General features: G+C 56.2%; 8 protein-coding genes across 8 annotated transcripts; 3 read left to right on the forward strand and 5 right to left on the reverse strand.

The window, feature by feature from the left end:
* Positions 1-1,142: 1,142 nt before the first annotated feature.
* MFIFM68171_01009 (uncharacterized protein) lies at positions 1,143-1,652 on the reverse strand (the record flags this gene model as incomplete). Its single annotated transcript, XM_071056431.1, has 1 exon — positions 1,143-1,652. One exon carries the CDS (start codon positions 1,650-1,652, stop codon positions 1,143-1,145), a length of 510 nt encoding a protein of 169 aa, XP_070912532.1.
* Positions 1,653-3,174: 1,522 nt separating this feature from the next.
* On the reverse strand, positions 3,175-4,484 carry PXR1 (telomerase inhibitor; the record flags this gene model as incomplete). Its single annotated transcript, XM_071056432.1, has 3 exons — positions 3,175-3,195; positions 3,253-4,408; positions 4,462-4,484. The coding sequence occupies 3 exons, from the start codon at positions 4,482-4,484 to the stop codon at positions 3,175-3,177; spliced, it is 1,200 nt and encodes a 399-aa protein (XP_070912533.1).
* Positions 4,485-4,820: 336 nt separating this feature from the next.
* Positions 4,821-5,487, forward strand: MFIFM68171_01011 (BZIP domain-containing protein; the record flags this gene model as incomplete). The annotated part of the gene is made up of 3 exons (XM_071056433.1): positions 4,821-4,964; positions 5,073-5,185; positions 5,250-5,487. The coding sequence occupies 3 exons, from the start codon at positions 4,821-4,823 to the stop codon at positions 5,485-5,487; spliced, it is 495 nt and encodes a 164-aa protein (XP_070912534.1).
* A 336-nt stretch (positions 5,488-5,823) lies between these two features.
* Positions 5,824-6,180, reverse strand: COX17 (Cytochrome c oxidase copper chaperone; the record flags this gene model as incomplete). The annotated part of the gene is made up of 3 exons (XM_071056434.1): positions 5,824-5,964; positions 6,026-6,090; positions 6,159-6,180. 3 exons carry the CDS (start codon positions 6,178-6,180, stop codon positions 5,824-5,826), a joined length of 228 nt encoding a protein of 75 aa, XP_070912535.1.
* Positions 6,181-6,725: 545 nt separating this feature from the next.
* Positions 6,726-9,864, reverse strand: TEL2 (telomere binding protein; the record flags this gene model as incomplete). Its single annotated transcript, XM_071056435.1, has 3 exons — positions 6,726-8,476; positions 8,528-8,962; positions 9,012-9,864. 3 exons carry the CDS (start codon positions 9,862-9,864, stop codon positions 6,726-6,728), a joined length of 3,039 nt encoding a protein of 1,012 aa, XP_070912536.1.
* A 653-nt stretch (positions 9,865-10,517) lies between these two features.
* uba3 (NEDD8 activating enzyme) lies at positions 10,518-11,819 on the forward strand (the record flags this gene model as incomplete). The annotated part of the gene is made up of 1 exon (XM_071056436.1): positions 10,518-11,819. The coding sequence occupies one exon, from the start codon at positions 10,518-10,520 to the stop codon at positions 11,817-11,819; it is 1,302 nt and encodes a 433-aa protein (XP_070912537.1).
* A 411-nt stretch (positions 11,820-12,230) lies between these two features.
* On the reverse strand, positions 12,231-13,421 carry RPC40 (DNA-directed RNA polymerase core subunit rpc40; the record flags this gene model as incomplete). Its single annotated transcript, XM_071056437.1, has 2 exons — positions 12,231-13,310; positions 13,377-13,421. 2 exons carry the CDS (start codon positions 13,419-13,421, stop codon positions 12,231-12,233), a joined length of 1,125 nt encoding a protein of 374 aa, XP_070912538.1.
* A 748-nt stretch (positions 13,422-14,169) lies between these two features.
* Positions 14,170-15,837, forward strand: NdufS2 (ndufs2, NADH ubiquinone oxidoreductase 49 kd subunit; the record flags this gene model as incomplete). Its single annotated transcript, XM_071056438.1, has 3 exons — positions 14,170-14,847; positions 14,971-15,712; positions 15,821-15,837. 3 exons carry the CDS (start codon positions 14,170-14,172, stop codon positions 15,835-15,837), a joined length of 1,437 nt encoding a protein of 478 aa, XP_070912539.1.
* Between the last annotated feature and the right edge of the window lie 423 nt (positions 15,838-16,260).

Consider the following 16,260-nt stretch of genomic DNA (forward strand, 5'->3'; position numbering starts at 1 on the left):
AGTGTGAGGCAGCGAGTCCCTGTCACGGACCATCCCGTAATATGACCCTAACCCTATATCAGACCTACACCGATGGCAAGGGCAAGGGCAACAGCGGTCACAGCACACTATAAAACGCTGCAGTACAGTACGGTACAATACGGAAGATAAGATGAAAGGGGGAAAGAACGTGGAAAGGGACGGATAAAAAAGAAGAGGAAAGAGGAAGGCGAGCGGGAAACGAGAGATGGCACGGCAGATTGTATAACACATTTGGTATTCGAGTGTATATACAGGGGCTTGTTAATCCCCGACCATGGTCGACGACACAGGGCTATTTTTTTCCCCTGATAGTCAACAACCCAAGGGCATGTTATTCCCCGGTCATGGTTGATGGCACAGGGGCATGTTATTCCCCGGCCATGGTTGACGACATAGGGGCATGTTATTCCCCGCCATGGTTGACGACATAGGGGCATGTTATTCCCCGGTCATGGTTGATGGCACAGGGGCATGTTATTCCCCGGCCATGGCTGACGACACAAGGGCATGTTATTCCCCGGCCATGGCTGACGACACAAAGGGCATGTTATTCCCCGGTCATGGCTGACGACACCAACATGTTCAAAAACCCAGCCATCAACTCGTCACCTCCAGTCTGGCACAAGCACCGCTTGACGACACCAACACGCTGGAAGCCCGGCCACCAGCCCCTCAACTCCAGTCTGACAGAAGCACCGCCCCACAACACCACAACATGCTCAAAGCCAGACCCAACAGCCCCAATCCCGCCTAACAACACTGACGACATCGACACTAAAACCCAGTCACCGACTCGTCAGCTCCAGTCTGGTGCAAGGGCCGCCCGATTCCAGTCTGCTCAGATCCCACTCGCCAGCTCAATCAGGTACAGGCACCACTTGACGACACCAAGATGACCAAAGCCAAGACAGACCCGCCAGCGCCAATCTCGCTCGACGTCACCAACACGCCAAAAGTCCGACCACCGGCTCGTCAATTACATCTGATATATGACGTCACCCGGGGTGATTCCAATCTGTCCAAAGACACCCGTCCCACCAAGCCGTCAATCCCAATGGGGAACATGAAGAAAAGCATCCAGTGGGGCGAGGAGAACCGACCCCCGAGGCAACCCCCGGTGCTTAGAAGAGGAAGCGGTGGGACTGCGGATGACGGAGGAACAAGTCCTCGTCGACGTCAAAGTCGCGCCGGCGCGGCCGCTGAAGGGGCTGCAGCGGGGGGTGTTGGCGGGACTCGGCGATCTCGACGACGATGCCGTCATCTCCTTGCTCGGCGATGACGGGGCCACCGCCGTTCCGCGCGTAGTGGCCGTCCAACCGGAGGTTGGGGTTGTCATTGTATATGGCGTCGACGAGGCTCTCAATCCTGGGCGCGGCCTCGGCGGGCAGCTGGAAGCTGACGAGCTCCCCGCGTGCCTCGACCTCAGCGTCGGCCGGGGGCAGGTAGCGCGCGAAGAAGCTGCACCGGCGCGTCAGGAGCTCGCGGTGGCACCGCCAAGCCCGGTAGCCGCAGATGATGAGCACATCCCACGCGCCGGGCACGTACGCCAAGTTTGCCATGTCCATCAACACCGCCCGCCGGAGGAAGTCGCGGGCTCGTTCCAACGTCATGTTGTTCTGAGGCTCGGACATGATGACGTGAGGGCGAGGACAGCGGTGATGAGAGCCGAGATGATAGGAGTGATAATGAGAGTGATGATGAAAGCGATGAGAGATGTATTGAAAGCAGTGGGAGAGATGTGCTTAGGACAGTGACGAGAGATGTGATCAGAGCAGCTATGTCGACTGGCTTTGCTCAGCCAAACTGGAAGAAATCTGGGGAAACAGATTGCTCCTGGGACGGGAACGGGGGGGGGAGGGGGGGGATGGGCACCTATTTATACTACTGCCCCGGTGGCCCGGGCACGTCTGCAAACGAAATGGGTGTTTGCTGGTGATGTGACCGAGACGACATGTGGGAGTCACTGCGTTTAGTGTGGCTTAGTAGCGTATGTATGGTCTGTGGTGTGCGTTATCCGTGTACGCGCCTGTGAGTCATAGTGATGTTGAAAGAGCCCGGCCGACTCAAGCTAGTGCTGCGTTCCAGTAGGCGGAGAGGTACCTGAATGAGGCGGTCCCTGGATGCCGGCCCAATCCACAGAATTTCGAGTTACGGTCGGGAAGGAGAAGTCATGGTGAAGAATTATCCCGCAGAGAGAAAGCAAAGTAAGAAATGGTACTCCGCTTCTCAGAGACTTGTCCAGTGTTATTAGATTCCTGGATAACAAAAATTATCCTCGCCCGCTGCCGTAGACCTCGCTGCTGACCAAGACCCTACTAACAAGCCCATTCCCACCTACGCTCCAGTCCCAGGTACTTCTACCTCTTTGGAACAGGCCTCCCCGTGCAGTGGAAATATATGGCTGCCAGCCGCCAGTATTTCAGAATGATAACGAGTATAGAGTGGATCGCCATTACGATGAGAAGGAGGACGAGAAGAATGGAGCACACCTCGACCGCCATGAGCGTACCCACTGCGATAGAGAGGAAGCAGAGTAGAGTAAAGGCTGCGCGGAGAAAGAAGGGTTGGCAACGCCTGGCTTTCAGATTCTGCCCGCCGAGTTGCCAGAGCCGTTCGCAGAACCGCGGGAATCGCCTTGCCGTGGCGTCCAACGTGAGCCAGAACCTGTGCAGTAGGATATTGCCGGAGCCGTATTCCATCATGCGCTGCGTGCTGGACCGGATTTGCCCGAGGACGACTAGGGTAAATATCCATTCGGCAAAATTATATACGACGGGCATGGCTTAGTTGGTCGGTGGAGTCAGCGACCTGCCGGTGTGAAGTGCGGCTCGATGATTGCTCTGCGAAGAGTACGAGAAGGTTCGCGACGAAAGATGCTTTCGATAGGGCGAGGATAGATAATGCCTGAGATGGAGATTTAGGTGGCGCGGTGGCTCGGGAGGTCAAGCATTGGACAGCGGTTGACAGAGAGCTGAATCCTCCTCTGGGGGCTCCTTCCGAGGCTGAGGCGACGACAGCTATACAAGTAAGCAAGAGCAAGCAGATATCACGTCGCTAATCGGGCGTGATTGCCATATCCACCTCTTTTGCGCTGAGAGTGCTTGCCCGCAATTGACGACGTGGCAGATCTTAACCGCGTGTATTGCCATTAGTCTAGGATTTTATCATGAATATCTTGTCCAAGTTAGCTACTCGTGTTGTGATGAGGTGTTGGAGCGTCAAGGGTCTCACCTGATTAAGAGCCGTGCTGTCCGTGAAGGCCATCCTTTTCTGAGCAATGAACCTCGACCTTGCTAGATAACGGCTCGAGCCAGTCGGCACAGGGGTTGAGTAGCCGCTGCCGCTTGGCGTTGAGAGGCCACTTCCAGCGGTTGTGAGATCTGACGGGTCGGCTACCTTGACTGAAACACCGTTGTCTTTCCTACGCTTCTTCTCTCTGGATATACTGTCCCCCGACTCGGCCTCCGAGTCTGACGATGCCTTCACCTTTTTCCTTTTCTCCTTTTTCTCTTTCCTGTCCTTCTTGTCCTTCTTGTCCTTCTTTTTTTCTCTTTTCCCAGCTCTTGTTTTTCGGATGGAGCCGCCAGCCTCATCCGGTGATTCGGCTATCTGTGAAATGGCGACGCTCGTGCTCCGGGACGAATCTTCTGTTATCGCCTCCTTGTCCTTCGTCCGCTTGTTGGACTTTGAGGACGCTGGCGGTTCCGTATCAGCTTCCTCAGTTTCCGTCCGTTTCTTCTTCGATTTCTTGTCCTTCTTCACTGGCCCGTCATTATCCCCTTCCCCTTCCGGGTCTGCTTTCCTCTTCTTAAACTTCTTCTCCTTTTTGCGCATTTTCTCGCCCTCCACGTCAGTATCCTGGTCTGCCGTCCGCTTCTTAGGCTTCGGCGCGGATTCCGACGTGCTGCTGTTGTCTGCGGAGTCTCTGGGGGCTTCTGGAACGGCACTGCTTTGCGGTTCAGTGGTCTCGTCACCAGGCCTGTCCTTGACCTGGTCACCAACCAGCCATCCGCCCTTGACGAACCGAATCGTCCCCAGCTTCCTCTCCACATACAGACTGAGCTTCATATCCTCGCGGGCCTTCCTCTCGGTCTCGAGAGTCTCGTCGCTCTTGCCGTTAAGACGCCCTAGCAGATGCTGAAAGGCATCTAGGCCGGTGCACTCATCGCCATTGTTCCGCTTAGCTCCGAGGCCAAGGTTGTCGTCCTTGAGCACAACGCGGATATGTGTCGAGTTGGCTTCGGTGTGCCATTCAGCGTGCGGCGCGTCCTTCGCCCCGAGGTACTGGCCCGGTTGCCACCCCTGCGCCCTAAGAATTTTCTGGCCGAACGAGTCGGTGTTACGCGACCACTTGGTGTTGTTCGGGTCGTTGCCGAGTTTCCGCTTGCTATTACACCGGTTAGTGACGTTGACTGCTACGCATTCTGCATTGGGTCATACTTTTTGGCGGCAGCGAGACCCATCTCACTTGCGGTGTGCCCAGCGCCGCTGAGCGTTTATTATGATCGGCTACAGGGAGTGACGGTGCCTGTACCGGGTTTGGGGCTGGTTTTGTGAACGTGAATATTTGGCGGGGAAGTTGAGCAAAATGATTCTGACCGCTCACACCGCCCTTCGGTTCAGGACTGTGCAGGGGGCAGGCCTGCGAACCTAACCCGAGTCCCGGCAGTTGCCAAGCCCAATTGCCTGCCGGGACACGAGCTCCTCAGCGGTGTTCAGGTTGCTTTATGGGCCGTCCAGGACAGCAGACATCTCCTACACTTATCTGACTTGCAAAGTGCTGGCATCATACCACCTGGATGGCGCCGGCAGCAAACACGGCCAGGGCGAGAAGGGCCCACGGCTCTGCAACCGCCCTCCCAGATTCCGACTCGGACATGGAATATCACGCCTACAATGGCCGGCTCAAGGAAGCTAGTGCCGCCCGCGCCCGCCTACGCAAGGTACAGCACATCAATCAATCAATCAAATCACCGACCTATTCGCCAGCCCTTCCCTCACGATTCTAAGGACTCGAACCTCAACTAACCTAGCTGTGCTCCATCTGCCAGGCCAAGCAAGCCCGCGACACCAAACGTGCCGCCCTCTGCGCAGCATACGAATCTGCCCTCTCGGCAATCGAAGCCCGCGTCCTGAAGGCTGTCTCCAAACACAAGGACCTGCGGTGAGGCTGTGCCTTTCCCAGCGGGGCTCGCATCAGAGGGTGAAGCTAACACTAGGGGGGCCAGCTCGGCAACCCATGTGTCCCGCCTCCAGCAGCTGAGAGAAGCCATGGACCGGCGCGACGCTAAGCTAGTGCGGATAACGCGGAAGCTGGCCGAGCACCAGCGGCTCATGCTCAATCTAGCGGTCCAGTTGCTAGCGTTGTACGAGGGGCGGCGGGAGGACGTGGCGGGGCTGTTGAGAGAGCGGGATGGGGGATCGGGGTGGGAACGAGAGCAGGGTCCAAAAGAAGGCTTGAATTGAGTGGGGATCTGGCGTGCCCAGCCGAGGTATGAGTGGCTTGCTGGAGTTCTGGTTGCTTTTCGGTAAAATGGACTTGGGAGTTAGTAGATACCCTTGGTTGCTTTGGTGCTGGTTGCTTTTGCTGGAATGTGTAAGGAACAGGGGAAGCTGGTAGTAGCTGTGGACAGAAAACGCGGCTGAGGTACGGGAATAGTCTTTGTCAAAGGAGAGAGAAAGGGGGGAATCTGCTTCGAAGCCAAATCTATCCCTCGGTCGGGTAGTTGTACAAGAACGCCGCTGCCGTCGTGTATCGATACATCATATCGTCTTACGCCCTAATCATGTTGTCCAACGCCCTCAGACCTTGAAGCCGAACCCGGCCATGCAGCTCCGGTACTGGTCTATTGTTGATTGGCAGTCCTTCTGGGGGTCGGCAGCGGTCGAGAAGAGCATGCAGTCGTCGCGCTTGGCCTTTTCCTCCTTACACACACAGCAGGGCTGTTGTTACACCACCTGTTAGCAGAGAATGCCGTCGTGGCTGGATTCTCAGTTTGCGAACCTTGGGTTTTGAGGCTGCCTCGGTAGTCTGAGCAACCGGCACAACAGGGGCGCTCGGGCCGGACGCTGCAATCGGTCAGCAGGTGGCACTCTCCTGAAGCTCGGTGATTTGGTCGGGAATTTCGAATACTCACGGGTTGACGCGCTTTGACCCATAGTGAAACGAGTGGATATACAGTTCCCCTGGCTAGAAACTTGCACCGGACGTTGGGTGTTGCTGCGCTGAAGTCCAAATGCTCTCTCGGGTACCGGATGCGCAAGTTGATTTGTCAATTGTTCCAGACCCTTTGGACAAGGGTGGGATGCGCCAAGCCTTCGATGGCGTCAGTGGCCGGACATCCCCTAACCCTGAGCTAGCCTCATTTCTAGTTGAAAAACACCTAGCAACTAGTCGAAGCGTTCGGCTCTCCGCGTCCGTCTACGACAGGGGAGCACGGCAGACATGAGAGCTATGGACCAAGATGAGCCGCTTCTCATACGACAGTCACGCAACATGTGAACATATTGGGTATGGAAGGGATCCGTCAGCAGCTACAGGCAACATGCATTACTCCGCTATTCTCACTCAGATACTCTTGCAAACTGGGACAGCGACAATGCAGAAACCAACTTCTTTCATGCTGTGTACGGCTTGCCCCGTAACGATAAAAGGCAACCCCTGCCAACCATCCTCATGATGATGCCTCCGCCCTCCCTTCCCATCACCCAAACCCAATCAAATCACCCACCAGCACCATCCTCCACTTCTCTATCCCCTCCCTCAACCTAACCAACACCCCAGCCGCCAACATCTTCACCCCCTCCTCCTCGCCTCCCTCATCCCCACCCCTCAACCCGGCAAACACCCCAGCCACCCACTCCTCCGTCTCGACCACCTCCCTACCCAGTTCGTGACACACATCCCTCATCCGGTCCTCGTTCACATCCAGGAGCGCCATGAACCCGAACAGCAGCGCGCGCGTGACAGCCAGGTCCCCGACTGCGGCGGCGCGCACGCTCGTGCCCAGGAGCAGGCGCCACAGCTCGGCCGTCATCTGCGGCAGGGACAGGGTGGTGGGCCCGGCGGCGTGCACGAGCAGGGCGAGCGTCTTGAGGTAGAGCGCGAGGAGGTGCGGGTGGAAGAGCACGCCGCGGCTGCTGCTGCCGCCGCTGCTGCGGGACGCGTGGAGGGCCGCCTGGAAGCGGGCGGCCAATGGGGAGAAGAAGGAGGTGGATATGAGGTGGGCGGTGGTGTTTGGGATGGAGCGGACGCGGTGTTTGGTGAGGGATATGTGCTTGGTTATCTTGGGGTTCTTGAGGGCTTGTTCGTGTTGCTGTTCTTCTTCCTGGAGGCGGGATGTAAAGGTGGAGAGCTTGAGGACATCGGGCCCCGTAGCGGCGTCAGCGGCACTGGCTGCTAGCGGGGCTAGGAAGGAAGAGGTGAGGGAAGTGGCTATCCCCTCTAGTGCGTTCGGTGGGAGAGGTTTGAGAGTGGACGAGGATGGCTGGCCAGTTGTTGAGTTGTGGCCGAGATAAAGCCGTTCGACTTTTTCTGGGAGCGTCTTGGACGGGAAAGATGCTGCCGCTGTGTAGTCGGAGATCTCGAGGCCTGCTAATTCGCGAGCACTGAGACCTAGTACGACCAGGATTGAGGCACGCTGCGAGATAGAATAGTCACCTTCAAAGAAGGTCTTGGCAAACCACTGGCCCATCGTCTGTGGTTGGGCGACGATGATGGCAATCATCCCTTGGATCCTCAGCTCGTCAAAATCGTCCATGTCGAACTTGTCACTGAGCCCAACCAGCAGAGAGGCAAGTTCTTCTGCATGCTCCGAGACCTCCGTTCCGTAGTTACCCTTCCGCCGAATGAGGGTGGGCGCGGTCGCCAGGGCCAGTTTTTGATGGTCGTAGCTGTCAGTATCTCGGAGGTACTTGATCAGATCCCTGATGTAGACGGGTGCTCTCGGTTTATCACGCCTGACCAATGTTGGGTCGTCGTCAGAATCTTCTGCATCTGAATCCGGCTTTGCGTAAGGAACGATGTCGTCCTCTTCTGGCGCGCCTTCGTCGCTCAACTCTTCAATGATGAACCCAGTCTGTGGGGGCTGCGTAATCGGCCTTTTCAAAGACTTCTGAGGACCTTTGGGCTTTCTCTGCGGTACATCCATATTGGGCTTGAGCATGGGATCCAGAGACCCGATCTCGTCCGAGACACCAGTTAGCCCCTTGTACCATCTTCCCTCGTCTTCTTCCGTTTCTTCCATCTTGAAGTTGAGCCGCTTATCACCCTTGTCAACTAGGGCGGACAGACCCTCCCCCACGACCATGCCAAGAAAACGGGCTCTCTGGTGAGGCGCGCCTAGCCGGTTCGAAATGGCGTTGAGCCAGACGCTGGATCGTAAAAGCATGGCTAACTTGATCGGCGATTTTCTGTGCACATATCCGGCACTGAGGAGCAGGACTTGGGCATGGGCTGCCACTCTGTCAGCTATTGACCCCTGAACCACATGGCCTCAGCACTAACCTTCCTGCTGTAGCATTGGAGAGTGTTTGATGTAGAGCTGGTCCCCAAACTGACCCAGGCTCTTCTCCAGAACCGTCACCAGTTCATCTTTGTACTGGGAGATGACGGCTAAAACTGCTCGCCGGATCGCGACGCCTTCTCCGAGGCCAGCCCCGGAAGAGCCCGTTAGCCACTCGACCAAATGCCCCCTTCCATTCTCGTCTGTCCCAATGATTGAGTGGAGTGCACCGGACACGGCGGACACGAGCGGCTTGCTCTCTTCGGATTCACAACGTCCAAGCCGGTCAAGGTGTTCAGAAGAGAACAGCTTTAGGATAGAGAACAGGAATTTGCGATGCTCAGTTTGAGGCAGGTTGCACAGCACGGGGCAAATCCTCGCAGGATCGGCACCTTTTTTGAGAACTAGCTCCGATAGAATCTGCTTGACCAGGGCATCTGCTGCACGTTAGAGCTCGCACCAACAAATCCTAAATGAACACCTTACCATAGTGACCGAGACCCCGAGCCTTGATGAAGAGATCGGAAGCAAACTTTGGCTCCTTCGGTGCAAGATCTGACGACTGCCATGCCACGATATTCCGGCCCAGCCACAGAGTGTACTGCAGTGGATCGGCTGGCCAGATGTTGTCAAAAGTCTTCTTGGGATTGTTGGCTTTGGCAACTTCTTCGGCCTCGGCAGCAACTGAGATGATCCGGCCACTGCCGAGCGTTCTGAGAATCTGCTGCACCCTCGGCCTCACTCGCGCTGGGCTGTCTTGCCCTGCGGTTGCAGCCTGCCACGCTTCCGTAATCCAGGAATCGCCCTGAAGTAGACGGCAGAGCAAATCGAGAAAAATACCAAGGTTTAAGGAGATATCGGGCCGCTTTTCCTTGTCCGTTGCTTCTGACTTTGCTTCTTGGATCAGAGTGCTGAGGCGGAGAAGAGTGGCATTGATTCCCGTGATGCTCGAGAGACAATACAAAAGCAGCTTCAGACCAGAATCCTTGTCCGCGTGATCATCCTCGATGAGTAACATCCAATAATTTGGCACGATGTCCGACACGAGGGCTTGAACGATTTGGACATTCAAGGGGCTTGGGAGTTTGATATTGGCGAACCCCGGAACCTCCTGCGATCCATGTCTGGAAAGAAAGCGCAGAGCAGAAATCAGCGAGTCGTAGTCTGGCTCGTGTTTAAGAATCTCAAGGGCATCTTCTGGTGAGGAGGGGTGAGAAGTTTGCGGGGATTTAGGTTTGGCCTTGACACCGTTGGAAGGCTCGCGAACGCTCAGTTCTCGCAGGAAGTCCGTCTCGTGGTTTCTTCGGACTGTACCGATGGGCTTCAATAAGTCGGCCATTTCTTCGAGGCCGTATCTGCTACCGAGAAGCGTGGTGTGTGGGAAGGAAACAGTGCACCTCAGCAAGCGGCCGGGAAATCGTGGGTTGCGACGGGCGCACAGGCATCGTTCTCATATGCCATCAGATCGTGGCTGTTATTTTTGATGATCTAGAAGCTCCAAGATAGGATAGTTTTGTAGCTGCTGTCCTCTGCCTAGGCGGTCTCCATTGTTGCCTTGCCGGGTGGTTAAGGTGCGCCTGCATCCACTGCGGAGAGAGGCTAACACATACCCCGTGGTCCCTGCATCTTACATACTATGCCCCGCTTTGTCCTGTCCTGTGCAGTACAAAAGTACTAACATCGCAACTACAGGGAGAAAAGAGGAAAGACAAATAAAATAGAAGGAAAAAATAAGGCAAGAACTAGAGATAGAGAAAGGGAGTCCCGTCCGGAGCGTGTTTAGAAATAAAAGTTTGTTGGTTGAACCTCGGCGTGAACCTACCAGTTACAGCAGGTACTGTACCTTGAGTGTACGGATAGGGAGTGGAAGCTGTATTTAATCCCACTGCCCCTCCTTGGAGCTTGTCCGTAACCTCAACTTCTCTTATCTTCCGATCCTCCAACACAACCCCGACGCGAGAACCGCTGACGGAAAAAGTCACACGCACAGATATGTCTTCGGTTGAGGTGCATCCAGCGTCGGAACCTGCGAGATGGGTCTATCTTGACAGGATCCGGACCAGGCCGGGTCCCTTCACGAACCCCGATGCATTCGATGGCAGCGCCGTGGCCGAGGCCATGGAGAACATGAAGGTTTTGGTGATTGGCGCTGGCGGTCTGGGCTGCGAGATCCTCAAGAACCTCGCGTTATCTGGCTTCAAAAACATCCACGTTATCGACATGGACACGATCGACATTTCCAACCTCAACCGGCAGTTCCTCTTCCGCCAGACGGACGTCGGCAAGTTCAAGGCCGAGGTGGCGGCCGCCTTCGTCGAGAAGCGAGTCAAGGGGGTCAAGATCACGCCGCATAACTGCAAGATTCAGGACTTTGATGAGGACTTTTACATGCAGTTCCAGCTGGTCGTCTGCGGGCTGGACAGCATTGAGGCGCGGCGGTGGATCAACGCGACTCTCATCAACATGGTCGATGAGGAGGTCGAAGACAGCTACAAGCCCCTCATTGACGGCGGAACAGAAGGTTTTAAGGGCCAGGCTAGGGTCATCCTGCCAACCGTTACATCCTGCATCGAGTGCCAGCTCGACATGCACGCACCGCGCGCCGCCGTACCGCTCTGCACCCTCGCCAGCATCCCGCGCCAGCCAGAACACTGTATCGAGTGGGCGCACGTCATCGCCTGGGACCAAGAGAAGCCCTTCCCCAAACTCGACAAGGACGACCCCGAGCATATCACATGGCTCTACCAAAAGGCCCTCCAACGCGCGCACGAGTTCAACATCCCCGGCGTGACCTACTCGTTGACGCAGGGCGTGGTCAAGAACATCATCCCGGCCATCGCCGCCACCAACAGCGTCATCGCGGCGGCCTGCTGCAACGAGGCGCTCAAAATCGCGTCCAACTGCGCTCCCTTCCTGGGCTTCCCCGACGACAACTACATGATGTACTCGGGCAACGACAGCATCTACACGTACACGTTCAAGCACGAGCGCAAGGAGGACTGCCCCGTGTGCGGGCAGCAGGCGCGCACTCTCCCCGGCGTCGACCCGGCGTGGACGCTGCACGAGCTGATCGACTCGCTCGCCGCGCGGCCCGAGGCGCAGCTCAAGAAGCCGAGCGTGCGGGCTGAGGGCAAGACGCTGTACATGCAGTCGCCGCCGAGCCTTGAGGCGCAGACGAGGCCGAACCTGGACAAGACGCTGACGGAGCTGGGCTTAGCCGACGGGCAGGAGATCGCTGTGACAGACCCGGCGTTTGCGACGGTCACGTTCAAATTCAGACTCAAGTTTAAATAATGGGTGGTATTAGATAGAATTTTTTTTTTTTTTTTTTTTCCTTTTCAATCCCCTCCTTTTGGGATCCTAGGATGGGATGTGGGGGGTTTGCGGTAGAGAAGCATCTTTGCGAGGCGTTAGGGAAGTACAGGCATAAGCATGAGCGGCAGGATAGAATTGCGCTATGAAATACAGCGAGGACTTTGCTTAGTGGTCCCGAAATATCACACTCGGAAGAGGTGGAGATACCAAACAAGAGCTAAAAGTCGAATTTTTGCCTCATGATAGATATGCATGACAAAACGGAAAGACTATTGGGCCGAAACCAATCCCTTTTACGAACCGCCCGTGACGCCATGCCTATGTCTAAGATGCAGAGAGAAAAAGGGTATCCCCAACAGCCATCGCCACATCGCGTTCCCTTTTTTTTCTCTACCTGACCATATTGATCACCTGCTTCTCTAAGTCCTTGGCTTTCTTTTTTAGGTGGGCCACCGCCTCGATGAAGATGGCATCGCTCTCCCACTGCCCAGTGCTCTCGACAAGGAAGATGAAGTGATCCCTCCTCCGTCCCAGCTTGACCTTGTCCTTGAATTCGTCATGCCGTAGGCACTCACGGCTAACCGTGTCACGCATGGGGTCCACTACCACTGCCTTGAGCTCGCCCTCGTGGCCCTCGTACCCGCTCCCCTTCTGCGAGGCCTCCTCCTTTGTCACCTTCTCGAGCCCGATGACGCCGCGGGGGAAGCACCTGGCAAACTTCTCGGCGTCCTTGCCGAGAATGGGCCGCTCGATCTTGATGACCGGCATGAGCCGGTACGAGGCGGTCGCGACGGGCGAGAACTTGGCGTGGTCCGAGCCGACACCCTTGTGCATGTGCATGGACAAGCTGATTTCCTGGCCGGGGCGCAGTTTGGCGATCAGGATATCTGGGTTGACGGGGGCGATGGCGTCCTCGCCAGAAAAGTACTTCTCCTGGCGGCCGATGGGGCAGAACTCGATGTCGCGTGCGTAGACGTGGGCGTGCTTGTAGAGCTTGGTCGGGTCCGTCTCACCGGGCGCTGCGTTCTCGTTGTGCTCACACTTGACCTCGAGGCGTAGCGAGACGGTGTTGAAGTCGAAGTAGCTGTTGTTGATCTGCGACTCGTCCGTCGGCTTACGCCACCACTTGAGGAATTTGTGCAACCCCTCTCGGCCGCCCTTGAACGGGATCAGACCCAGACGGTGAGCGAGTACCTCATCTTGAATGACTGAGGTGTTGTTGTTAATGAAAACAGTCTCGATCGCCAGGGTCGGAATGTCGGCGATCATGATGCGCCTGAAGGCATTCGCGATAGAGGCATCGCAGCCGATTAGGGAGAAAGAAGCCTCGAAGGGTTCGTTCTGGTGAAACTCGACGCTGAAGCCTTTCCGGAACCTTTCGATGTCCCAGGAGTGGTCTTCGCCAGGGTAGTGGTGCGGTAAGTCGGTAGCGTGGACATTGGTGATGGTTTCCTCGTGGATGCCGACGATCTGCAGGTTTCAGCATCTCGTTAGACATGCCTCCTATTTCTCAGAGACGAAGCGAGAACAACCGACCTTCCGTTGCTCAAGCTCTTCTTGTGTTGGCGGTTTGTGAGGCATCGTGACGACTGGCTGGTTTGGTGGGGTTGCCGCTCGCTGTCTTGAGCACGCCTGGAAATTCTTCGAGCAGCAGTCCGATAACGTAGCGGCAGAATTTTCACTCCGCGGGGGAAAATGTTGACCGCCTTTGAGGGCCCACTCCGGTTGGCGTGATCTTGATAGCTGGCTCGTGCGTTCCGGCATCCGATGCAGGAATTGGCCACTAAGCATTTTGGTTGCTTGCATAGCTGTTGCTCTCATTGGGATTTCACGAAGAATAGGAAGTCATATAAGTTGAAGCTTTGTAGCATCTACAAAGAACGGATTGCAAGCCGATTGTGACGTCTATCGAAAACTCTAGTGTATTACACAAGTCCTCCCTCTAGCCCTGAAACACCTATTGGCTTCTATAACTTGATACCAAACTTTCTCAAGACATCCGGAACTGCTCTCTTTCCTAATGTTGACATGAAGACCAATAACCAATAATTAGAGATCTGGTTTCCATAGGTTGACGACCTCCCGGCACTCGGATAAAAGCCCGGCCGGCACCCAGGCGGCCCCGTCCAATCGGGCCTTGGCATAGAGCTTGGCGAGTGGCCACTGCTTCTGCTTTGAGGTCACTGACGCTGCTCGACACACTGCAACTCCCCACCAATCCGCAAGCTCAGTGCTAGCCATTGACGCCGGAGAAGAGGCCGCAAACCGGGCGAGCATACCCGGTAATCCCTTCTCCTTTGACGCCTCTCCACTCCGACTCTCGTCCACAATGTCGGCGACACTCTATCGGCTAGCAGGCCGCAGCGCGAAGCGGCTCTGCACGAGGCCATCACCGCCCGTGGCCAGCTCCATCTCACATCCGGCCCGCGCCTTCTCTGCCTCGGCTCTCCGTCGCTATGCCGAACCTCAGGGCTACCAGGGCACACGCCTCGTCCCCGTGAGCTCCGACTTCCAGACCCCCGCCGATCCCTACGAGATCTTGCCGAAGAAGGACGAGCCGGCAGCGAAAAAATCGCGCGAGGACTCGGTCGACGACCGCAAGGTGCGCCACTATACGGTCAACTTTGGTCCGCAGCATCCGGCCGCCCACGGCGTGTTGCGCCTGATTCTCGAGCTCAATGGTGAGGAGATCATCCGCGCCGACCCGCACGTCGGCCTGCTGCACCGCGGCACCGAGAAGCTGTGCGAGTACAAGACATACATGCAGGCCCTGCCATACTTTGACCGTCTCGACTACGTCTCCATGATGACCAATGAGCAGTGCTTCTCGCTGGCCGTTGAGAAGCTGCTCAACATCGAGATCCCCGAGCGCGCAAAGTTCATCCGGACCCTGTTCGGCGAGCTCACGCGCATCCTGAACCACCTCATGTCCGTGCTGTCACACGCCATGGACGTTGGTGCTCTTACGCCTTTCTTATGGGGTTTCGAGGAGAGAGAGAAGCTAATGGTGAGTGGAATTGGGATTGCAGGCGAGAGGAATAGCAGCGACTGGGTTGGAGAGAGGGAGAGACCGAAGGGGAAAGAAAGAAAACGCTGGAAATTGGCAGAGCTAATAATTGTCTAATGACAGGAATTCTATGAACGCGTCTCGGGTGCCCGTCTCCACGCCGCCTACGTCCGCCCCGGCGGCGTTCACCAAGATATCCCCATGGGCCTGCTCGACGACATCTATCAATGGGCAACTCAGTTTGGCGACCGCATCGACGAGACGGAAGAGATGTTGACGGACAATCGCATCTGGATCAACCGGCTCAAGGGTATTGGCGTCGTCCCGGCGGCTGAGGCCCTCAACCTGTCATTCACGGGCGTCATGCTGCGCGGGTCCGGCGTGCCGTGGGATATCCGCAAGAGTGCGCCTTACGACGCCTACGACCAGGTCGAGTTCGATGTGCCTGTCGGCGTCAACGGCGACTGCTACGACCGCTACCTGTGCCGCATGGAGGAGTTCCGCCAGTCGCTCCGCATCATCCATCAGTGCCTCAATAAGATGCCTGCCGGCCCCGTCCGCGTCGAGGACTACAAGATCAGCCCCCCGCCCCGCTCCGCCATGAAGGAGAACATGGAGGCGCTGATCCACCACTTCCTCTTGTACACCAAGGGCTACGCCGTGCCGCCGGGCGACACGTACTCGGCCATCGAGGCGCCCAAGGGCGAGATGGGAGTGTACGTGGTTAGCGACGGCAGCGAGAGGCCGTACCGGGTACATATCCGCGCGCCGGGCTTTGCGCACTTGGGCGGGTTCGATCACGTCTCCAAGGGGCACCTGCTTGCTGATGCTGTGGCTGTCATTGGCACCATGGATTTGGTGTTTGGTATGTAGTTTTCCTCCTTTTTATTTTTCCTTTCTTTTCCTTTTCTCTACGCCTGATTTGTATCTCATGGAATTTGAAAAACTGAAGCTAATCCCGTCCCCTTTGTAGGCGAGGTTGATCGGTAAACTGGAACGGACCCTAAATTCGATTCATATCGAGAGAGAGAAAGTGAAAATGCAATGAAATTTCCCTAATCCATCGATCAATGAAAACGGCAAGGCCAGTGCGGTGTGGTTATTTTTTTTCCTCGGGCCATAGATAGATAGAAGAAGAAGCCTGGCAAAAACCAAGAAACCTCGGAGCTCAGGGTTGGTTGTTGGTTATGGAGTGGGTTGGAGGGCAAAAACGCCAGTTTTCCCTCGTGTCGTCGTGTCCTGTCGTGTTGTCGTTTCGTTTGTAACTGATTTGGGTGCTGTGCTTGCTGTATTATAGCAACGGAGACGGGGGTGGGAAGTTGGGGGGGGCTGTGGGCTTCGTTTAAAATCGTGGGAGACCCCAGCTGTGCTCGAGACGAGGGGGGGACGTAAATATTTCGGTGTGCTTTCCGC

This window comes from Madurella fahalii, assembly GCF_045866475.1.
Source record: "Madurella fahalii IFM 68171 DNA, scaffold_1, whole genome shotgun sequence".
NCBI classification, from domain to species: Eukaryota; Fungi; Ascomycota; class Sordariomycetes; order Sordariales; genus Madurella; species Madurella fahalii.